Source organism: Lagenorhynchus albirostris, chromosome 9 (assembly GCF_949774975.1).
Source record: "Lagenorhynchus albirostris chromosome 9, mLagAlb1.1, whole genome shotgun sequence".
Lineage (NCBI taxonomy): Eukaryota > Metazoa > Chordata > Mammalia > Artiodactyla > Delphinidae > Lagenorhynchus > Lagenorhynchus albirostris.
Genome location: NC_083103.1, coordinates 63,609,049 through 63,635,309, shown reverse-complemented (window position 1 = coordinate 63,635,309; position 26,261 = coordinate 63,609,049). Strand labels below are relative to the sequence as shown.

General features: G+C 34.3%; 1 protein-coding gene across 1 annotated transcript in view; it reads right to left on the bottom strand.

The window, feature by feature from the left end:
- Window positions 1–26,261, bottom strand: part of TMEM135 (transmembrane protein 135) — a 240,191-nt gene that overhangs the window by 134,270 nt on the left and 79,660 nt on the right. Inside the window, exon 5 of the mRNA XM_060160190.1 lies at window positions 3,783–3,848. Within this exon, the coding sequence (XP_060016173.1) occupies window positions 3,783–3,848 (66 nt within the window). The remainder of the gene's footprint in view (window positions 1–3,782; window positions 3,849–26,261) is intronic.

The window sequence follows — 26,261 nt, the reverse complement described above, 5'->3', positions numbered from 1 at the left end:
CACCTAAAACAACATCAGGAACATAGAAGGTGCTCAATAAATACTTGTGGTGACTGAACAAACAGGCAAAGATTATTTTTTCTTCTATTCATGAATCTCTCCAACATAAAGACACAGATATGAAACATTAAACATTCTGAAAAAAATGAAGATAGATATGCTTGTACTTTAGAAAATTCACAGAATTTTTTTAAATTAATAAAGCTATAATAGATGAATCAACTCACTGGCTACAAGAAATCATTTAGCTTCTTCATTACATACTCTCAGTGATTCAATGGATATACAGTGGCAGCTGATACACAGAAGGTAAAGGCTTTAATTAAGACCTAGAGTTTGAAATCCCCTGCCTATGGTAAAGAACTGCTTAACTTTGTTCTCTTTTAAAACTCTGAATTAAGAAGACTCTAACAAAAAAACACTAATTTCTGGATTATTCAGGTTTCAAGTTATATAAAATAACAGTACATAATTTTTCTAATACATAAATTTAAGAGAGCAACTTTATCTTTTTAACAAACAACTTGTTTCACCCTATATATACATAAGTACCTGGAAGGCTGAAAACAGGATTGTACCTTTCTTGAAAATATTTTAAAAGTACAATTTTTGAGCCAAGCACATTCAATAACTATTTTTGATAGTGATAATTTTACAAGTTAGCCTTCCCAAATAAGGAAACACATTAACTCTGCCCAATATTACATTAACAACCTAAATGGGAAAAGAATTTGAAAAAGAACAGATACCTGTATATGTATAACTGAATCACTTTGCTGTACACCTGAAACTAACACATCGTTAATCAACTATACTCGAATGTAAAATAAAAAGTTAAAAAATAAAAAAATTTTAATTTAAATTTTAAAAATTCTGCCACCCCAAAATTACCTGCTTTTTAGCTTATGTAATTTAATCAAAATAAAAAAAATCCAGCTACCCTATATATAGGACTGTACAAAGAATACATCAACATGGTTAGGCATTCAGTGACAAAACAGAATTGTGAAGGGTCAATATTTTTTTCTATTCATTTTAAGCCATATACCTCTACACATATGAAAAGAGAACAGTGATAATCAGAATGCATTAAAAAACATGGCTGATTACATAATCTCAGAGGTCTTAGCTACTATGCTGTTGCTATTTTTCAACTGTCCAACTATAGGACAATTGAATGATTAGGAAACTCTAGTCTAAGTAAGTGAATTACATTGAGGGAGATTATATTGTATAGTGGAATGAATGGGCTTTGGAGTCAGATTGGGGTTCATATCCCAAGTCTTTCACCTCCTACCTCTTTGATCACAGGCAAAATGTTTAACTTCTCTGAGACTCAGTTTATCTACAAAATGGGCATAATAATTTCTCCCTTGCAGAGTTATGATGAAGATTTAAAAAGACAGTGTATCATTCCTTTGCTTAAATCCTCCAATGATTCATTATAACTTATAAAATAAATTTCAAACTCCTTCAAAAACTACGTTCTTCCTTTCAGAGGAAGGAACCATGTTTTCTGATCTCAACATTTCTTAAAATATGCAAGCAGAAGTGTCCAATAGGTAGACAAAATATAGGCTTAAAGCAGGAACACAAAGAAGGGAAGACAACAGACAAGCAAAGTTCAGCATCATCAAGGATCCAGATCACAAATTTACTCAGACTGCTATCTTTGTAATCTGGATATACCAGTCTTTATTCCTCCTACCTAATATCACTGTCATGGGGTTACTTATTAATCCCTGCTTAACGGAGATTTTCGCAGTAATGAGCTAAAATAATTTTTCAAATAACCCTAGGACAAGTAAACTCCTTACCACTTTCCTCCCTTAGCATATCACAAGTTTTCTAACATTACAAATATGGTGATTTCAGCTTCTGTTTTAAGTAGTCCATTAAATTGTTAACCTTTGCGTTTATCTCCTACTTCTAAAGTAATTCTTTATTATTGGCCGGACACTAAAATTTAGGACGTTCCAAGTGTAAGCTGGACTCTAGTTACTTACTTCCAGACTCAACCTTAACTCTCTTTCAGGTTTTTCTCCCACGTATTGATGCCACTGTTTCCTCCACCAGAGAGTAAGCTCCTCTAAAGGTGGAAACCATATTACATCATCTATTCCCATAGCACTTAGCCTACCATCTCCAAAAAATCTATGCCACTTGCATTTACACATATTCAATAATTTCTTTGTTTTGTTTTGTCTTAATTCTCTATTTCCTAAAAGTCAAATAACTAAAACTAATTTGTGGTCGATCCTAGCTACCATTTACTGAATATTTCACTATGTATCCCTCTGTATTTTTTTAATCTACAAAATATCATCATATTTTATCAACTCTAAAATATCATAGACTTAATTTTAGAGGTGTTAAAATGTGAAAAATAGTAAATGGTGACTATGAAGCGCCACTGATTAGAAGACATATTCCATTTTCAGAGATCTTAAAACACAAGGAAAAAGTGTACAAGAGAGTGCTTATAAACTCTGTCCTACATTAATACCTGTTAAACAGGTTAGTTACCTGTTGCAATCCCCAGTAATTGGGGGAGAAATGGATCCAAAGCCAGCTGCTTTAACTACTTCCTCTCCATTAAGTAAAATATGTACATATGCAATATGTGTTGATATGCTCAGAAGATTACCTGCAAAACTGTCTTGCATACATTTACTTCCCCAAACTTTTTATAAAAGAAGATAAAGTTCAAAAGTTCACTGACCACCTCCATGAAAAATGTCATAGTAATAACTAAAATCTAAAATTCATTTAGACACATTTTAGGCAAATAAATATGTCTGACTTTATTAATGGGAATGTTTTCTTCTCTCAAAATGGCACCACATACTGTAGTTTGTTGAGAATACAAAGAGATGAGTTAAGTATTTTTTCATAGACAAAATATATATTACAAATTAATACCAAAGAAATTTGCCAATATATGTAACAATTAAACATTTAAAGGCATATAATTTCCAAATGACTGTGCATTTTCACCTAACAAGCAGATATATTGACTGATAAATTTTATAATCACACAATAATACAGTTTCAAGTGTTTAGGGTATTGAATTATATATATATTACATTAAATAACACAGAACTTGATTCCAGAATAAAAAGCACTGTATTTTATCCATAAATATTTGCTAGTAGGATAGAAAAGGGAATATGGCAATGTGACATTATATTCAACCTCAACCTAAGGATATCTTAGTAAGAGAGTGAATAAAGAAAAAGCAGACAGAGTGGTAATTAGGCCAGTAATAATTTGGTAATGAAAATTTATTTCAGGTAGATTTTTTTTTTTTTAAGAATTGGTAGGAATATTTAGAAAAGTCTAAACTTAGACTCTATCATAATTGAGCCTCAACTATAAGAAAGAACAGATTAAATTCCATTTCTCTCCCTCCCTTCGCCCTTCCTTCTGTGATAAATATCAACGTTTCAAATTATTTTATGCTAGGAAAGAAGTATCACATCTGTAGAACATAAAATAGGAAGAAAGAAAGAAGTATGGGATTATGTTCAATAAATATATATATATTTGCAGAAGTTATTATTAAATGTCATTTTCTTTTAAGAGTGAAAACAATTGGTAACCAAAGATTAAAAGGCTCAGAAATTTATATTCAACACAAGATCTGGTTCTAACATGACTTAACTGAAACAGATTTGTAGATGAGATTTACTCAATACTTTGTACATCAGGTATTCTCAGTTTGTTAAAAAAGTATACTATGAATTAAGAATTAATAATTGTATCAAAATTCTCATCTTACTTCTCCATTTCTTAACGTTGTGATGGTTCCTCTTGCTACACCCATTCTAAATAGTGTTTCTGTGGCCTGTGAATGTAAAAAAAGCAAAAATATATCATCTATAATCTGTATTCAACTGTACATCCCAACCCCAAAATGCAAAACATTCAACACTATTACATTTTTTAGGAACTTCTAGAGAAGCATCAATAAGGCACAATAAGCTCTACATTATACTCCAGAAATATCATTTTCAGAACATTTTAATGCTATAAAGAGCCCAAACTGAAATATTTCAGAAGTTATTTAGATCTGCTATTATCACTCAATGCCTATAGTTTCAAATTAGCACACTTAAATAAGTTTAAAACTTAGTTTGGTTAACAAAGATTAAATAAAACTTTAGTACTGGAATTCAATTCAGAAATTATCATTTATTCTGATTTTTAGTTTCCATCTGATTTCAGTCCAAATCACTTGACTGGTACTGAAATACTGACAGAAGATGAAGAAATTCAGTGATGTCACATATTAAATAACACCTGAAAAGACTTAATGCTTTCTATACACTAACAATGAACAATTCTAAAAGGAACTTAAGAATTTTGTTTATAATAGCACCAAATATATATATATATATATATATATATAAATAAAAGACAGGAATAAATTTAACCAAAGAAGCAAAAGGCTTGTTCATTGAAAACTATAAAACACTGCTGAAAGAGATCTAAAAACATATAAATAAATGGAAAGATATCCTGTGTTCAAGAAGTGGAAGATGTAATATTGTTAAGGTGTCAATACTATTCAAAATGATCTATAGAGTCAATGCTATTCCTACCAAAATCTCAATGACTTCTTTATAGAAATACAAAAATTCATCCTAAAATTCATATGGAACCCAAAAGACCCCAAATAGCCAAAATAACTTTGAAAAAGAGGAACAAAGTTGGAGGACTCACACCTTCTGATTTCAAAACTTACTTTAAAGCTACAGTAATCATAAAGATAACTCATAAAGACAGACATATAGGCCAATGAAATAGGAGAGAGCCTGAAACAAACCCTTGTATATGGTCTAATGATATTCTATAAAGGTACCGAGACCATTCTGTGGAGAAAGGACAGTCTTCTTAACAAAAGATGCTGGGAAAATACCTGCAAAAGTATGAAGCTGAACCCTTACCTTATACCATACACAAAAATTAACTCAAAAGAGACCAAAGACTAAATGTAAGAGTTAAAACTATAAAACTCTTAGAAGAAAACACATTGTTTTCCATTCATGATTCGGTGTCTGATGAGGACCTGCTTCCTGGTTACTACAGATGATTTTACATGACTATCTTGTTTGTATCCTGACATGGCAGAGAACAAAGAGAAGCAAGCTCTCTCTGCACTCTTACAAGGGAACTAATCCCATTCATAATGGCTCCTCGTCTAATCCTAATTACCTCCCAAAGGCCCCACCTCATAATACCATAACACTGCGGGGGAGAGGGTTTTGACATGAATTTTGGGGAACACAAATATTCAGTCCATAACAGGAGTATTCCAGTCAGAATGGGCAGTAAGTACAAAAACCGGTAGGTAGGATCATGTTTGGTATGTTCAAGGACAAGTAAGATGGCACATGAGGCTGAAAGAAAAAGATTACATGAGACTCTGATTGAGAAAAGAGAAGATGCAAGTTCCTCTGTTCAATATGTCTTTTATTTTTCAATCTGGTATAAGAGGAATGCATTTCCAACCTTTATTAATCGAAAATATAATTCAAAGCATGCACTACTAAACAAATTTTTAAGAATTAGTATATGAACAACAAAAAGAGAGAATTTAAATGTAAAAAGTGAATGCACATCTAAAGAAATGCAGAGTGAAGAAGGGATAAGAAACTAGAGGAAGCTGTAAGGAAACTGATGTATGTGTACAAAATCTGTGTGATCAGTGTAACATAAATAGCAGTGTAAACATATTAATTTAGTTAAAAGGAAGCAAATAACAGAAGAAGTAAGGAAAAAGTTACAAGTAGCTGCCTCTGGGTTGTAGGACTCAGGCAGTGGAACAAGTAAATAAGAGTACTACTCTTTTTCTACTAGTTTGCAGCATACTATTTGACGGTTTAAACTACTTGTAAATCCTTGATCAAAACTTTTTTTTTAACTTTTAAAGGAACAAGTAATCCCTAGTATCCAGTTCTGCAAAGAGGTCAAATACTTTACAATTTTAATAGAGTGGTATATGTAAGAACATAGTTGAGGACTGAATAAGAGGATACAAAGTCAGTGTTAAGAGTCAACTCTTTCAAAAAGTTTCACAATAAAAGTGAGGAATGAGACTGAGTTGTTGCCAGGAAGAGCAGAGTTGAGAGAAAATTGACAACAGGATATTTTGAGGATAAAAGACTTAGACAAGTTTTTAATGGCTTAGTAGAAGTAGTCAGTAAGATGGAAGAAGTTACAGACACAGGAAGGATAATGGATCCTGACTGAAGAGCATTCCTGCAGAAGACGGTTAAGAGCACACAGAGCAATCTGTTAGCTATGTTACAGGGGAGATGGTCCAGATATAGGCAAATGCTTTCCTTCCCTCTCCCTTTCCCTCTCTGAATTAGGAGACAGGATTAGAAGAAGGAGGGGCGTGGGGTTGGTGTTTGATATCTACATGCTGTTAGAAAATAAAAAAACTTTTAGGACAAACACCGCTAAATTTGTGATTGCAGCACAACATGAATATGATTCCAATGCATAATTCACAGAGAGCTAAAATAGGCCACTAATGGGGAGGAAGAAAGGTTATTCACATATGCAAACAAAAAACAAGCGATAAATGAATGACTTTGCTATGACAGAATTTTACTAAAGCATATACAGCTAGATGTTGAAACAATTATTTACAGAAATCTTTATTAAAGGAAAAGAATTTCTCACCACTGATACACCGCATTTTTTTCTATTCTTAATGATAGGTACATTAAATTACATCTTCCATCTTCCTGTTGCTTTTTAAACTTTATTTAATCTAGTGATGTGATTAAGAGTCCTCAGCTAGGTCAGGTTAGTTACTGTATATATTTGAGGACCAAAAGGGGAAAGGCAGAGGCAACAAGCACTTGGGATGAAATACACTACTTCTCCTCTAAACCACATCAAACTACTTACTCTTTTGTGTCTCAAAAACCTGAGGCAGTTTGAAGATCTAAATCTTCTTCTGCACTTTCTCCAGTAGGAAAAGAATACCAAATTCAATCTTTTGTTTCCAACTAAATTGATTTATTTCATGAGCTCTTCCCAGCAACATGTTTAAGGACTGTCTCATTCTAACAGCACTCTGTCAGTTCAGCTCAGCTTCCTTTGATTCTATAGGAAAGCACTGGAGTGAACAACATTCTTTTGACCTCTACTAAAGAGATTGCTTTTAATTTACTTGTTACCCAAACAACGACTAACAAGTATCCAAAACAATGAGATACAGGGCTAATGCTCAGCATTTGTAAATTTACCACCAGCAAACTCTTCATTGAAATTTGCCTCTCCTTGAGTTTTGATAACAACTAAAATGATTAATACTAAAAACATTCATTAAACATCTGTCACTGGCAGGGAAAAAACCATATGTAGGTCCTCAGTTAAAAACAGGTTATCAAGAGAGACTGCTTTTAAGTAGAGTGTTAGATAAAAGTGACTTAGGAGACATGAAATCTAGATGTAAGAAATGCAAAGTTCTGGACTGGATCCTTGTGTTTGTGTGTGCAAATCAACAAAGAGTCAGAAGGATATACAATGAATTGATAACAGTACTAATCTCTGAGTGGTTTTATTTATTTTCTAATGTTCCATCATGCATATATACTGTTTGGTAACAATAAAAAGAAAAGTAACAATTTTTGTACACTAAAAGATAAAACAGAATTTTGGAACAACATAAAATGTTATAATACAATTTGAGTAGCTCCCAAAGTGAAAATAATCAAAAGTCAATAGAGACTCATGTTATTACAGTTTAATGCTTTTTAATGCATTAAATCAACACAAAATAAGTAAAATTAACAAGAAATATATATTTAATAGACTTTACCTTGAAAAGCAGTATGATTATAAAAACTTTAAAGCATCATATTAAAGAAAGACTTCATTGGGTTAATTTAACATGCAGTTTACAGATATAAATACATAAGTTGTATTTAGCATATGTTTATTTCCTATTAGTCAAGCAACTAGAATTCTACTTATCTTATTCCCACTATTTACTATCTGGGCAACCTTAGGCAGGTCATTTAAACTCTCTAAGCTCTGACCTCCTCTGTAAAAAGGTGAAAGCTAATATCAACCTGTTTTCCTGTGGTGGTCAATGCAGGTGTTAACGTATGTGAAAAGCTCTGTAAAGAGCTAGATAAATGTAAAATACTGAATCCAAGGTCTAGTTTAGGACTTCCTGAGATGAAAAGATGTTTCAGAAATACTAATTTTTATGTATTCCCAGCGCCTTGCAAAAAATATAACAACATAGCATAAAGATTAAGAATGCAGGTTTTAGAGACAGACTGTTCAGTTCAAATTCTAGCTTTGCCATTTGTAAGATGTGTGATCCAAACAAGCAACTTACTTCTTTGAGCTCATTAACAGAATAAGGATAACAATGGTATGGAACTCAAGGAAAAGTGTAAGTGCTCAATAAATGATAATTTTATTACTATTAATATCTCAAAGGAAATGCAGAATTCCATTTCTACCTTAAAAAGTGGTCATCAGATTGCAATTAAAAATTACATCAGATGGCAATGAAAAAGGTACTATATAAAACAGTCAACCACAATTAGCACATTATGCCATATGGCTATTTATTTATGCTGAAATTCTTGACAAGACAACCAGAGAAAAAGAAAACTTACATTATTTCAAGAAGATTAATTTAGCAAAAGTCTTCAGAAATCATATGCAATAGTCATTCCCCAGCTGTTTATCCTGGCCATAGAAGAAAAGAGATTTAAATACTAAGGCTTTTCAGCACCAGCTGCTTCCCTCTCTATGATGATAAAAATACAAAGTAAAAAATAGAAAAACTGAGCATTAGCTATCTGCTTCTCACTAAAGAAGCACTGCATGTTACAAATCTAGTCATATACTTTCAAAATACACAAACGCATTAGCATAGCAACCAAGACCTTTGTGAGGTCCGCAAACCACTCTCACTCTCTTTCCTCCAGGCAGCTGCCTACAGGCCACCCGTTCCAGCTCATTAATTACAATTCATAACTTCAGGGCCCATGCACTGCAGCAGCTACAGCACAGGGAGCAAAGCCTGAGAGAAACTCTTTCTAGTCAGAAAACAGGGAAGAGGGGCCCAAGTGAACCAGAGAATGTGTAGGGAATTAATCCCTGGTTCAGGGGAGGGGTTCTGTCTTTTTTTTTCTCTTGACTCTGCCCCAAGGACAGGCCCCAATTATAAGATGAAGCAGCACCAGTGCAGGTAGTTAAAACTGGAAAATAAATTCTGTTTTTCTGGGCAAAAGCATATGGAAAAGGGGACCTCTGGAGTCCAAAGAAGAAAGGAAGAATGCCCATTATTTTTTTCACTCTTTTCTCTATTCACTTTGTCCCAACGGCAGACCCTGAAGAGTGTGTGCAGCTGGGATAGCAGAGAAGGCAGCTACAACTCTGAGAGAAATCCTGTCTTTCTGGACAGAGGACCAGAAAGAGGAGACCCAATGAAGCAGAGAATAAAGAGGCAATCCCTGAAAGGAAGAGCTGGAAAAGGAAATCTCTTGACTAAATCTGTGTTTGAACTAGCACAAATACAGAGCTCACCCCTCACCAGCATACGCATGGAACAGACCCAAGTAGCAAAGCGAAGGCTTTCAGGGCAAAACTACAATTAAAACTACCACCCAAGTCCCAGCATGGCCCATGAGTGGCACACAGTCAGGACAGACGCAAAGCAGCATAGGAAAGGCAACTGACATTGGAGCTACTATCCACTGAAGACGAGACAGAACTTGCAGTCTGAATCTAATAGGGGACTGCTTACTACTAAAGAAAAAAAATGATAAATAAATAAATAATAATAAATGTTTAAAAGATCAACACTCTCCAGAGGAGTTTAACAGGATCCAGAGTCTCACAACCTGACATTCAAAATGTCAAGGACCGATCCAAAATTACTCAACCTGAAAAGAACAAAAAATCGTTACCACAGCTCAAAAAGACAATCAGATGTTGGAATTACCAGACAGAGCCTGTAAAGGAGCTATTATAATTCCATGAGGTAAGGTTAAACACACTTGCAATGGATGGAAAGAGAAGTTCTCAGCAGAGAAACAGAAACTTTAAAAAGTGGAACTTCTGGAACTGAAAAATACAGTAAGAGAAATAAAAAATTCAGTAGACGGGGGCTCAACAGCAGAATGAAGAGAAAAGAGAAAAGAATCAGTGAACTTGATAAATAAATAAAGATTATCCAGCCTACAGAAGAGAAAGGAAAAAAGATTGAAAACAGAAACTGATCAGAACCCCACAGACTTGAAGGAGAATAGCAAAAGACCTAGCATTTGTATTATCAGAAACCTAGAAAGAGAGGAAAAACAGATTGATATATGTTTCTCTATATATTGATACAGAGAAAATATATGAAGAATAGCTAAAAACTTCTGAAATTTGGTGAGACAAACATTTACAGATTTAAGCTCAGTGAACCTCAAGTAAGATATGCACAAAGAAAACCATACCTAGACATATCATAAACAAAAATGCTGAAATCCAAATATAAAGAAAGGTTTTTGAAAGTAGCCAAAAAATATATATATATGTATATATTATATAGTGGAACAACTATTAAAATGATTATGGATTTGCCATCAGAAACCATCAGAAACCATGGAAGCAAGAGGAGAAAATATCTTTTAAGGTTTTGAACTATAAACCCAGAATTCTATATCCAGCAAAAATATCCTTCAGGAATGAAGGCAAAATAAAGACATTCTCATGTAAAAGAGACTAAGAATCTGTCACCAGCAGAAATGCTTTAAGGAAATGCTGAAGAAGTTTCCAGAGGCTGAAGAGAAATAATCCTAGAAACAGATCCACACTGTGTGTTCAACTGATTTTCTACAGAAGTATCAAGGTACATGGGAGAAGACTAGTCTTTTCAACCAATGGAGCTTTAACAATTGAATTTCTCCACCGAAATATATGAACTTCGACCTACACCTTACTCCGTACACAAAAACTAACTTAAAATGGAACACAGACTTAAATGCTGGTGCTCAAACCATAAAACTTATGCAAAAAAACACTGGAAAGAAACACTTTATAATTTGATTTAGGCAAATATATGATACACCAGGGGGAAAAAAGAATAAAACATTGAAGAAGAAATTCATTATGACAGTTACTATCCAAAGATGGCCACACTAATTTATATCCTATCCCACATGTACTTCTTAAAATGTGACACTGACTCTCCTCCATATGTCATATATTCCCTGCCCTTGAACCTGGGACCTTTGAAACTACCTTGGTAACTGTAACTTAAACGTAATGAGGCAGAAATGATGCTGATTTTTAAGGCTAAATCATAATGGGCAAAATGCATTCTGCCTGGTGTTCTCACTTTGTCTGAACATGCGCCTTTGGAGCCCTGAGCTACCAAGTACGAAGTCCAACTACCTTTAAAAGGTAATTTTTACATAGTTTTTCACCATGCTAGAAAAACTATGTAAAAAGAGAGAGAGATGCCCCAGCTATTCCAACACACAGCTATTCAACTACTCCGAGCCAAGGTGCCATTCATGTGAGTGAGTCTTCAGATGATTCCAGTCTTTAGCTTTCAAGATGTACCAGCCAATGTCAAGCAGAACAGTCATAGGCTATTCCAGGCAAGCCCTTCCCAAACTGCAGATTCATGCAAAGTAAATGCTATTGTTATTTTTAGCCACTAAACTTTGAGTAGTTTGTTACACAGCATCAGATAACTATACAATGATAAAAATGTGTCTTTAATAAAAATTAAAGGCCTTTTGCTCTTGACTCAGCTGAGAAAATGAAAAAGCAAACCACAGACTCACAGAAACTATCTGCAAAAACATATCTGACAAAGCACTTGCATCCAGAATATATAAATAATTCTTACAACTCAAAAATAAGACATATAACCAAACAAAGTAAAATGAGCAAAATATGTCAACAGACCCTTCATCCAAAGAAAAAAGATATGTACACACATACATATAGTATATTCATATGTAATATGTATGCATGCACATGTGTGTGTATATTGTGTATGTACATATACACTCATAAACACACAACATACATATACACGAATGGGCAAAAAGTCAACAAAAAGATGTTCAACATCATTAACTTTTACGGAAATGCAAATTAAAACCACAATTAGATACTACTATACATGCACAAGAATGGCTAAAAATACTAGAAAGAATAACAACAGCAAGTGATAGTGGGAATATGGAGCTACTAGAACTCTCATACGTTGCTGGTGGGAACACAAAATGGTACAGTCGCTTTGGAAAACAGCTGGTCAGTTTTCTAGGAAGTTAAACATAAACTTACCATAAGACCCAGCAATTCTATCCCTAGGTATCTACCAAAGAGAAATGAAAACATATGTCCATTTGTATGAATTGTAGAAAACCCAAAATTACAGTGGCAGAGAGCATATCAGTGACTGCTTGGGACCCGAGAGATATGGGGGGAGGGAACTGACTGCAAAGGAAAAAGTGAGACTTTTTTAGGGAAGAAATTCTGTTTGATTATGGTCGTAGTCACATAACTATAAACATCTGTCAAAACTCGTCAAACTGTACACTTAAAACAGGTGATAATCATTAAATATAAAGCTGTTTAAAAACAAAAAATGCACACCTGTCCCTCTCCCCAGAGCAGTTCCCAACTAACTGGTAACTTAATCATCACCAACCATTAGGAAAAACCTGGGTACTACTCTAATGACAAATTTTATAGGAAGAATACATACATGCTTTAGATACAGATTTCATCTTAAATTCATATAAACTGAGGGCACAGGTAGAGGTTGACCAAAGCAGAAGAAAATTAGCAATAACACTAAAGCCAACAATAAATGCAAGAGATGAATAATCTAGGAAAGATAGTCTGTATGTCACACTCAGAGGAACACCTAGGGATCCAAGAAGAGTAAATTGTTATGAAAACTCCACATTCCATACAAAAATTCTACATCATCACCATTTAGGAACCACTGCCTTATTATACACTTAACTTGATAATTACAGAAAATAAGTGCTATATATAAAACTGAGCAACTGACAAACAAAAATCACCAATCTCACCTTCACTTACAGATGAATGTTCTTGTACCTGTGTTTTCCATCCACCATTTGCCCAAGCAGAAACTTGAGTCATCCATGAATCTTTCTTTTCTCTCAACAACCTATAATACTTGTTATAAGTAATATTTATTATAGCATTTTACTTATAATACTTATTAGAGTATAATACTTATTAGAGTAACTACCTATTCATCTAAAATCCTCACTAGACTATAGGCTATATTTCACTCATCATTATACCCCTAGCACCTAATGCCTCAGAAACACTTAACTGTTGAATGAATGCAAGAATTAAGAGCTAATGAATAAGTAGTTATTTGGACTGTGTCAAGTAAGCACTTATTTATTGATAGTTTGGGGGTATGTGCTTTACCAAGGTGTGAACAAATATGTCCCAAACTATATTATAACAATTTCAGATGCTGAATGTATAACTCATTAACCTTTCATGTTAATGAAATCAACTTGATCTTTTTAGACAACACAAATGTCATAATCTGTTTTCATTCACTACACAGGAAATATGCATTACATATGGAGACAATGGACGTTAGCAATGGTTTTAAGGTTACAAAGAATGTTACTTCTGTTTATAGATGTGGGTTGGTTTAAGTTATCCAGAAATTTAAACAATAAGCAGATGGTTTGTTTCTAAATTGATAGCAGTCATCCGGCTCTAAAGAAGAGTGTACTTTTGTAAATACATGTTCTGTCATGTTCTATCCAATGTGACATGATGAAATAATGTACTATGTTATGTTCTGCTTTTCCTCTTTGAACATAATAAAACTTAAGAAAAGCATGGATATTTTCCCCCCACAATGTTATCTTCTTAGACTTAGAGTCAAAACAAACTAAGAAAGGATAACAACAAACAAAAATAAACCCACAAATGCTGAGATTTAGAGGTAGATATCAATTCTGTTTCAAAACAAAATAAGAGTTGAGTCACTCAGAGTTTTCTCAATCATTAAATGGTGATAATATTAAATATAATAATTGAGAGTGTTTAACTTAAAATTTGAGAGTGGGGAATAAAGAATTATATCTAAATTTGATTTTTTCATTTCATTAGCATATAAAATATTTTTAAGTAGGCAAGATTAGCATATGTAATAATCATTAGATGATTATACAACATCCCTCCCCCTTCCTTCAATTCCCTCCTCTGTTCTAACAAGATGCTGATTTTGTTTAGGTAATCTACCTTCTTTTACAAGGCTATTAACTAAATCAGTAATGTCAATCCCATTCCTCTTGCCAGTGATTTTTTTTAGATACAGGCATATAATATCAGAGATAAAGACGGCAATTTCATAATAATAAAGAGGTTAATTCACCAAGAGGACATAATAAACTTAAATGTTTACGGATCTAAAAGCAGGTATTCAAAGCATATGAGTCAAAAATTGATACAACCGGGACTTCCCTGGTGGCGTAGTGGTTACACATCCACCTGCTAATGCAGGGGACATGGGTTCGACCCCTGGTCCAGGAAGACCCCACATGCCACGGAGCAACTAAGCCCGTGCACCACAACTACTGAGCCTGTGCTCTACAGCCCGCGAGCCACAACTACTGAGCCCGCGCACCACAACTACTGAAGCCCACGCACCTAGAGCCCATGCTCCGTAACAAGAGAAGCCACCACAATGAGAAGCCTGCACACCACAACGAAGAGTAGGCCCTGCTTGCTGCAATTAGAGAAAGCCTGAGTGCAGCAACGAAGACCCAACGCAGCCAAAAAGTAAGTTAGTTAATTTTTTTTTTAAATCAAGCAATGTAATTCACCATACTAAACTAAAAAAGAAAACTACACGATCATCTCTAGAGATATGGAAAAAACATCTGATATAAACATCTATTCCTGATAATAAAAACTAGGAATAGAAAGGGACGAGCTCAAATGAAAAAGGGCATCTACAAAAAATCTATAGCTAACATATTTAAGGGTGAAAAGATTGAATACATTCCCCCTAAGATCAGGAAAAAAGCAAGATGTCAGCTCCATTTCTATTCAATATTATAGTGGAAGTCCTAGCCAGTGCAATAACACAAGGAAAATAAATAAAAGGGATCCGGATTACAAAGGAAGAAGTAAAATTTTCTTTATTTTTCCACATGACATTCTAATAATAGCTAAAAACCCAATAAACAACTTTTCCATTTTAGAAAAGGCAAAACTATAAAGACAGTGAAAAGATCAGTGGTTGCAAGGGACTAATGAATAGGTAATTCACAGGGGATTTTCAGGGCAGTGAAACTATTCTACATGATACTGTAATCATAGATATATGACATTATGCATTTGTCAAAACCCATAGAACTGTACAACAGAAAGAGTGTACCCTAGGGTAAACTATGGGTTCTAGTTAAAAATAATGTATCAATATAGGCTCATCAACTGTAACAAATGTGCCACACTAATGAGATGTTAATAATAGGGGAAAAGGGAAGGGGAGAATGTGGGAACTATCTGTACTCTCTGTTCAATTTTTCTATAAACCTAAAACTGCTCTGAAAATTAAGTCTAGTTTTAAAAAGTATACAGGTACAAACTAAAAAGAAAATGAAAGTTCATATATCAAGGTAAAAAATAAAAGAAAAAACTCTTTAACAAAACTAGAAATAGCACCTTTTTTACAACCAAATTAATTTAATAAAAAACCAAAATATGGGCTTCCCTGGTGGCTCAGTGGTTGAGAGTCCGCCTGCCGATGCAGGGGACACAGGTTCGTGCCCCGGTCTGGGAAGATCCCACATGCCGCGGAGCGGCTGGGCCCGTGAGCAATGGCCGCTGAGCCTGCGCGTCCGGAGCCTGTGCTCCGCAACGGGAGAGGCCACAGCAGTGAGAGGCCCACGTACCGCAAAAAAAAAAAAAAAAAAAAAAAAAAACCAAAATATGAGTGAAGTTAAATGACAATGTGAATTTAAACTCATTTAAAACATCTAACAGTTACTCATTCCATACTAGAGTATTAAGAGTCATTAACAACGACTATAATAGCCACATATGCAGGCCAATCTTTACAGGCCATGAAAAGGACAGTAAGGAAAGAAGGGGCAAAAACAGAAGGAGGAACTGCAAATATGGAAGCCCATTCCCTTTCCATGATGTCAGGATTTCAGTCAGATGATTTCCAAAATATCAGTAGAACATTGAAGAGTTATGTCCTAACATCCAATCTGTTCATCTAAGTCTTCCCAGAAAAAATTAGAAATAGAAACTGTATGTCCTTTACCACTATCACTACCATCATTATCATGAAATTTACTGACAAACATAAAAGCAAAAGGTCAATGAACCAAAAATCGTAGAGTAGTAGGATTTAAATAGCCTGAGTTCTTGATGACATCACTGAATCCTGGAACTGCTACTCTCGAGACTCCACGTAATTTATTTTAAAAATAAATGTACTTATACTTTAAGTCACTTGCAGTTGGGTATCCAGCTAATTGCATCCAAATAAATCTATAAGCCTAGTGAAGAACTTGCCTCAGAATTTGTTAAAATGAAATCTTTATCTCGGAGTGAAACTCTGGATTTATTTATCAATCCTTAAATATTCTGAGTTCTAGATGTCTGGAAAATTATAAAATAAGTTCCTAAATACTTATATTTTATAAATTTGGGGCTTATTTTTATCAAAGAAAAAATGTAAACAGTTTTATATTACTTGTGACAGAAAGAATAAGGAACATGTATAACAAAAAATAAACTGTGCTGATAATACAAACCTTGCTGTTCCTTTCATCTATAGCTATACCACTAATAAGTTTTTTTAAAAGGAAAGTAGAGGTTACAAATCATAAAATCAGAAAGTGAGAAGATACGAAAACCCCAAATACTCAGTGTTAAGCCAGAAGAAGAATAAACCTAAAGCTAAGAAGAATAAACCTAAAGCTACTTAACTTCCAAACAGGAAACTGCATGGGCATTTGGAAGAAATAATTCACTGAAGTTTCTTAGAACCAACCTGAAGCTCCCATGCCACACAGTATTCCAGTATATGAATACTATACAATTTAACTGCCGGTGGATCCTTGAGTTGAACTGAGTTTTTATCATTATGAACATGCTGCTCAAATTATTCTTGTTGGTTTCTCCTGTTCCACATGAGAAAAAAATTTCTCTAGTACATACTTAAAGAATGGATTGACGAGGTGTAGGATGTGTGTATATTCAAATTTATTAAAAAGTACCAAATTGTTTTCTAAACTGACTGTACTAATTCGCACTCCTACCAGCAACATATAACAGTTATTATTTCTAGCAATATTTTTCTCAAGGTTAACAAAAGAAAGTTCATCAAGTATCCTGTAAGAATCTAACGAAACTTTGGAATGAAATTATTCATTTCTTCATGTACTGACTACGTATATAATGGTACCATACATGTCGTAGGAACTCAGTAATCAAAAGCATTTCCTTAGCCTTCTCCTAGTAGCAAAATCATAGACATTTGCTCTGCTAAAGATTCTCTTATTACAAGTAATAGAAACCTACCAAAAAAAAAAGTACGTATTAAGTTGAAACAGCTGGAGCAAAGATCTAGCGTCAGAGGAGTAGAAGGTTTGAAGGAAATATGTGTACACACATATACACACACACACATGCACAAATAAGACTACGGAATAAAGGTGCTGTCAAAGTGTATAGGGGCTATAGTTTTGTTTCCAGCTCTAATGTTCTTAACAGGAAATTATAACAGGTTAGAAGACAGGAGTTTTACTATACTCTACAACTGTATCTCCAGCAATTTCTCTCTTAACTATGTAACCGACTCAGAGAATAACTGGGACTAGACACAATAAAGCCAAAGTAAGACTCTAGAACCAGTATGATCAGATAGTCGGAGAACTTACTTATCTGCCTATTTGGATTTAAGAGATGTTTAAAGTCCCTCTCACCCCCAAAACAGATCATTTCCTCTCACAGTGCCTGAAATCACATTTGCATTATTGAATTTTGTTGGATATTCAGGGTTTTTCATTAATTAACAAATATTTGCATTGAGCTGCAAATATCTCTGGACACAGGAAACTTATGAAAAATTAGCTGACAAGGATAGGCACCTGAAGAAAAACAGAAATAGGAATAGAGATGCTGAAAAAGAAGGTGGGAGAGTACCAAACAAAAATTTTGCCTACTTTCGCCGTTTTACTGATATCTGGCCCCCAAATTACAGCTGTCTTTAATTGACTGGAAATTTAATCTACTGAAGACCAATATCCTAAATTGGCATACACTTTTGTTTGGGTTTATTTACTGTTGTAACTTTCCAGTATGTTCTACCAAATTACACTTATTTCTAACTACATTAAGAGTACAATCAGGGGCTTCCCTGGTGGCGCAGTGGTTAAGAATCCGCCTGACGATGCAGGGGACATGGGTTCGAGCCCTGGTCTGGGAGATCCCACATGCTGCGGAGAAACTAAGCCCGTGCACCACAACTACTGAGCCTGTGCTCTAGAGCCCGTGAGCCACAACTACTGAGCCCGCGCACCACAACTACTGAAGCCCACGCACCTAGAGCCCATGCTCCAAACAAGAGAAGCAATGAGAAGCCCGCTCACCACAACGAAGAGTAGCCCCTGCTCACTGCAACTAGAGATAGCCCATGAGCAGCAACGAAGACCCAACGAAGCCAAAAATAAATAAAAATAAATAAATAAATAAATAAGCGTCGGTGTTTACATTAAAAAAAAAGAGTACAATCATACAAGCTTGATTCCACACCTAACTTAAAATGAGAGAAAGAATTAGGGATAAAAACGGAGAAGCTCATAAAAAGAAAAAGTGACGTTTCAGATTCTGAAATGCTAGCACTGCAGAACCTGAAGGCCATGAGTCTTGATTAGTCCCCAGAAAAGCCTGCTTATGGAGACTGTGTGGCTGGCACCCATGGAGCAAGTAACTTGCCATGAAAGGAACCCTTAGTATTTTGTATTAATTGAAGTAAGACATTTAAGAATCTGGTACCTCAATTGGTCAGTTCACACCAACTGAACACAATGCTAAACATTATCCTTAGACACCAAATATTTAATGACCTATAAACAGTACCTCAATATTGAACTCTTTGTCTTATTTGAGTCGAAAGGAACCAGATTACATTGTTATGGTTTTAACAAAGTAAACAGGAGTCGCACTGTTAAAAAATATATCATAAATAAACTTAGCCCTTTTTATCTACACTTGTATATGTGTTTTTAAAAAGAATGTAATAGATCCCAATTCTTAATCATTCCCCCTAAATCCACAATTTCTCATTATTTCCTGTACTAGTTTGCCTCTGCTGTTGACTTTTATTTCCATCACAGATTACTCTAATAGGAATTCAGATTCCAAACATAAATTTTATAAACACATACAGTATATAAGCCTACTTAATAATCAAAACCAGCCTTCTTTAAATGTAATGTTTCCTTTCTAGTACTTCCAAATATGCATATACTTCATAAGGTCTTTATTTTATTAGCAATTTTTAACACCAAAAATGGAAACCGTGTCTTTTTAAAAACATCAGATTCATAATGGTACAATCAGTAAGTCCCTTTCTCCCACAAGTGTTTATATATACAAATAGCATGCTATATGAATAAAAAAAATAGTACTTGTAAATCTATATACTGTTAGCAAGGACTAAATTTCCTTCTCAAAAAAATTTTTTTAAAAAAAAGCAGACGAATACAGTATACTAAATTTTTTGCTAGAAAGTTAAACAATGTAATTGCTTTAATTATGGTCATTTAAACTATCATTTTCAATGAAAAGAACCTACTAATAAAGATGTGAATTATAATTATTTTTCAAAATAATTAATAAAGATTTATATTGATCCTGGAAATTAAAATGCTCTATATGTGCATACCACTTTAACAAATCACTTGCATAAATATGTTCTAATCTAAGATAATTTCTAACTCTAATTTAAAAAATGATAAATAAATTAATTAATTAAATGGTTACCTTTCATCCGGACAAGGGATTTTAACCTGTTTTGTATCATGACCCCTAAGATGTTTAACTTAACATTTTCATGGGTGTTCCCAAGATTATGGGTAATTAATGTTATGCTAGCTTAATTCATCCCTTTGTTTCACTCAAAAAACTGTATCAGAACGCAATTCAGGGAAAGTTATGCTACTAAAAAGAGAATTATAATATTTTCACTAGTACAAGTAAAAATTTACTGGAGCATGCCTCATAGCAGATTTTACTACAATATTTTTCTTCATACAATTGCTGAAAGCAACTGATATAAGAGAAGGGGGGGTGGCAATGAGAGAGAAGGTATACTGATTACAAATTTTGCTTTGGTAAAAGAATAAAACAAATCAGTATAAATTTTAGCGGCTAACCAAAATTTGTCTATCTACACGACATTTTAATTTTCTAGAGCTCTTATAATCCTCTACAATAGCCTGAGAACTGGCCCCAAGGCTTCCAATACTGCTGCCCATCTCCCCTACAATTATTTCTTCCCAAATTAGCTAGAGTAACTATTTGAAAAGGAAGATCATATCCTATCACTCTTTTGTTTAAAACTCTCCAATGGTTTTCTTAACATATACACACTATAATATATAAAATAAGAAAACAAGGGCCTACTATATAGCACAGGGAATTATACTCAATACCTTGTAATAACCTATAACGGAAAAGAATCTGAAAAAGAATATACATACATATGTATGTATAACTGAATCACTTTGCTATATACTTGAAACACAACATTGTAAATTAACTACACTTCAATAAAAAATGCATAAAAAAGAATTTTTTAAAAGTCTCCAATGATTTTCTATTAAATGTAAAATAAAATCTAAACTCCTTACTATGGCGACAATGTCCTAAATATGAACTGTCTTCTGCCTATTTTTCCAACCACATTTTATACCATTCTGTCCACCTATAACAGTCTTCTTGGCTGTTGCCAAACCAAATGACCAAGCTTGCTCCCAACTAGGGGTCTAATTTACTCACTGTCCACTCTCCCTGAACACTCTTCCCCAAGATCTTCTCAAGCTCTGGCTCATTAGAATACAGCTACGACTAAAATAAAATCTCTGCTCTGAAAGAGCTTATCAGTGTAATGCCAGAAAAATGCAAGAGAAGGGAGAAAGGAGAAAAGAAGCAAGTGGTGGAAGGGAGGGACACCATACTACAGAGTCACAAACTAAGTTCCATGGAACAACAGAGGAGAATATAACCTACTCTGGAGGAAAGATTTCTAAATTCAGATTTGTCACTGTCTTAGGTATATGACCAGGAAATAACAATGACACACACCAAGTATTAAGTGGGGACTATTCCATTTGACCCTCTGCACCACACAGAAGCCCCATGAATGTGTATGATACAACAGATGTCATTGACAAAATTCAGGATGCTACTTAATTCATGAAAAATACTCCAGAGGTTACATTTGGGTTATGCCCCCCTCCTTCACTGTCCCCCAACCCTTCTATGGTTGTTTGATCTGGGATCAGATACACTACACCCGAAGCAGGTCAATCAGATTAGGGTAAAGGCAAAGGAGAAGAGAGTGGGGTGGAGATATTAGAGCCGAGTCACTTTAATGATAGCATCATATTTTTAAAAAGGTGCTACTGCTGGGTTCCCCACAGCTGCCCTGGTTCCAGTCTTTCCTGAGACTTGATGGTTTAGTATGTCCTTCAATTCTGTGAGCCATCTCAACGTCCTTCCCTTAATCCCAATTTTTGTCTTAAGCTCACCAAATTGGTTTCTTTTATATAAAACCCAAGCAACTGTGAAACATTTGGAATATGCAATCATCCTAGTGAAAAGCTAAAACAGTGATTAAAGGTTATGGCTCTATTTCAAGTAGTGTGTAGTTACTACATATCTAAAGAACTACAGTGATATAGTAGGAAGAGAAAAACATTAGTGTCACTCACTTTCAGCTGCAGATTCAAGTCTAGATTCACTGATTGCTACCTACAGGATGTGAGCTTGAATGCGTGATTTAATGTTCTCTGTCTCCTAAATTACTGATGGCAACCCTCATAGGGCTGTTTGAAGATTAAGCAAAATAACACATGTCAAGACACTCAGCAAAATGTCTGGAAGACAGTAGGGGCTCAATAAATGTTAATTCTCACCTTGTTTCCCAATAAGGATAAGATGTTTAATCAGAGAGTAAATGAAAAGCCAACTCTGGCTAGGACAGGGGTTAGCAAATACAGCCATGGGTCAAATCCACCCTACCACCTGTTTTGGATGGCCCACAAGCTAAGAATGGATTTTACATTTTTAAATAGAGTTGTACATTGAACACTGTGTGTGGCCCCAAAGCCCCCACAAAACAATATGTTGAAATCACAACCGCTGGTACCTGTGAATATGATCTTATTTTGAGATAGGGCCTTTGCAGATGCAATGAAGGTGAAGTCATATCGGATTAGGGTGAGCCCTAAACCCAATGACTGGTATGACTGGCCTAAGAAGGCCATGTGGCGATGGAGGCAGAGATTGGAATAATGCAGCTAAAAGCCAAGGAATGTCAAGGATTACCAGGAGCCACCAGAAACTGGAAGAGGTAAGGAAGGATTCTTCCCTAGAGACTTCAGAGGGAGCATGGCTCTGCCGACACCTTAATTTCAGGTTTCTAGTCTCCAGAACTGTGTGAAAATATATTTCTGTTGTCTTAAGCCACCCAGTTTGTGGTAATTTGTTATGGCAGCCCTAGGAAACTAATACAAATAGGTTTTCTTTTAATGAAAAGAACAGCATTTCCCAACATGTGAAAATTGTATAAAATTTGAATTTCATACACAGCCACACTCATTTACTGTGCACAGCCATGCTCATTTGTTTACATCTTTTCTATGTCTGTCCTACAATGGCAAAGTTGAATAGTTACCACAGAGACCATATCGCCCTCAAAACTGGAAATAGTTACTATCTGGCTCTATATAGAAGAAGTTTGACTATCCCTGGCCTTAAGCATTAGTGCCGAAGACATGAATAGGAGAGTTCTAAAATGGATCTGTGCCACTAAGAGATGACCAAGTACTAGCTGGAGAGGTTAGAAATCTAAAGGAACAAACAAACACAAGACTTAGGAATTTTTATCATGGGAAAATGGTTTAAAGTTTTAAAATAAATCAGGATTTGGAAAAAAAAAAAGAACTAGCAAATCAAAAACATGCTAGTCAAGAATAGTCTGACATGTCTTATTCTGTGAAATAAGTTAGATGACGTTAGTCATTGTTATGGAGAAGCTGGGCACAGTAGAAGGACATGGAATGACTACTAATTTGCATTACTGTGTATCATTTAAGACAGGCACAAAACATCTAGTAGAGGTCTCCTGAAAAGGGTATCAAATGGAAGTGAACAAATGATTTTAAAAAAATCAGGCAGATGGACACATCCTAGTCTTCTCTTCCCAGTCTAAATGCCAATTCTAAGCAATTAAAACTGTCTATTGACTAAACATTATAAAAATCTCCCAACTGGCCACATTATAAATCTATCCCTACTATAATCCATCCTTAAGAGTACTTTCATTATCATTGTCCTAAAATGCAAATTTTGATCATGCTATGGAACAACTGTAGTTAATTTTTTAATAAGATATTATTTAAATTCCTACACTCAGTATATAACATCCTTCACAATAAGACCCAAACCCCCATCCAGTCCCATTTCATACCACTCCTCAATATTCCAGAAGCTTCTCCTATATTTAACTTTGTTACATACACCTATAACACCCTAGGTTTCCCTCTTTGTAACACCCATTATGATTTTAATTACTTGCTTATTCTGCCACACTAAACTGAATTTTATGATAGAAGCATGTCTGTCAGGTTCAGTATGATATGATATGATGTGATATGATATGATATACACAGCACTCAACACAAGCACATAGGTGCACAATAAGTATAAGTTGAATAAAGAATGAATAAATCAACAAGGATGACTAACTATGCCAGGACTCAGGACTCCATATTTTTGCACATAATGCTCCCTCTCTTGCCTTGTTTACCTATCTGGAGAATTACCTTTGCCTTGTTTACCTATCTGGAAAAGTCTGTACTTATCCTTCACATGCAGCCTCCTCAGTAAAACCTTCCCTTACATTTCCCTGCAAACTGTTCTTTCCTCCACATCGTTAAAATAATATGTACCATATCATATTGTAATATATCTATTTACTGGTACTTAGGCTTCATTAAACCTTGAGTTTCTCAAGGACAAGAACCATGTTTTATTCAGTATTGTTTTCTCCAGCACTTAGCTCAATGTATGGAGCATGTGAAGAAGAAAAATGTATTTGCTGACTACATAAATTAAAATCATTTCATAAATTTAAGACAACAAATAAAGTTCTAAATCATAGAACAGTGTACATTTAAGTATTTTCTTCATTACAAGTTAATTTGTTTTAATAATTTATTGAACAGTGCTTTAAACAATTGTGATTGCATATTTTAGTTTAAATAAAATTTGAAAATTAATGAAATTTCATCTCCTGTTAAAAATTATTATAGCAATAATACAACCCACTATAAGACTCAAAATATTTAGAATAAAACCTAAAATTCTTTTTTCATCAACATTTCCGTTTAGAGATATTAACGATAATTAAGCCATCAAGCATTTTCAAATAATCCTTTCTCTACACATTTATGTATGTACATATGAATATATATGCTATGTTTGAACACATGATATAAATGTTAACAGATACCAATTATACCAATCCTATTGAGATAGTTCAACTTAAACGCACCCAAAATAAATGTCACAACTTAATTGCAATTTTCTAATATCTAGAATCAGTTAAGTTCAGGAAAGTTTGTAGAAGGCCACCCAGTAATAAACACAAAATAAATTGTGTCTGCTGTCCTGTGAGTGATAATTTTTTATTGCTAACTCTGTTTCAGATGTCAGAGTAATGACTTCCATACTCTGATTAAAATGCAAATTGAAGCCATATGTTAGAAAAGCATAGGCTTTCAATGTCACTGTTTTCTGACTTTAAGCACAATAAAAGTATGTTTATAAAGGCTAACAATTACCCAGATGAATTCTGTTGATTCTAGATGTAGAAAATATGGAATTTTACATTGCAAACTATGTCAATACACGAAGCTGTAGCACACCAATTAACAGCTACGGTCATATATATACACACATATATACGTATATATGTATGTATATGTAATTGGTGGAGGGGTGAAAATTATAAAACAATATGAAACTTGACTAATCTTAAAACAGAATGAATCTTAATTGGTCTGATTTTCTTCAAAAGTGAAAACTGAAAAGTGATTTTATAAACCTGTTTTTAATCTTCAGATTTGCTAAAGTAACTAAAGTTAACCTATATTCTTAGAAAAATGAAAAGTAAACAATAGACTGATATTTTTGTTTTATTTTGCCAATGCATTAAATAAACCAAATTCTACATAAATCAATTTAATGTTTAATGGATTTCTAAGACTATGCTACAAGTTTCCCAAAGATCTTCTTAGACTGAGATTCAAAAATAACTAGCCCAATAATTAATTTAAATATTACAGGCTTTGCTCTTTTTCATTTTCATTTGTGACACTAAACTAAAACTGCTGTGTGCATAAAACTTTCTTTTGTTTTGAAAGGAAAATTTTGAAGTTATAAGAAAACTTCTCATATAAACAGCACTCCCAAAAAGGCTGCATCATCTATTTAAGAGTGAATATTTCTGGGAGTTTGCTGGCAGTCCAGTGGTTAGAACTCTACTGCTTTCACTGCCGTGGCCCGGTTTCAATCCCTCGTCGGGGAACTAAGATCCTGCAAGCCACGCAGCGTGGCAAAAAGAGTGAATATTTCTAAATTTAAAGTATTTCTACCTAATATCAGCTGGATGTAAAAAATTAATAGAAAAGTCAATGCCAGCTAAGCTTACACAATTTACAGACATCAAAGGTAGTAAACTCAATGTAAATATAGTTCCATTGCATAAGGAAAAAAGTGAAGGTGACTATAAAAGTGTTTACCAAAAAAAAGAAAGACTGACAAGAGGTAAGGTAGGGATAAACCATAGCTCTCAAGATGAATAAAATCACTTTATTTTACCTTAAAAAATATTCAACTTGAAATATGGAGACAGAAATCTTTAACGTCATTAAAGACATTTCCAATGTAG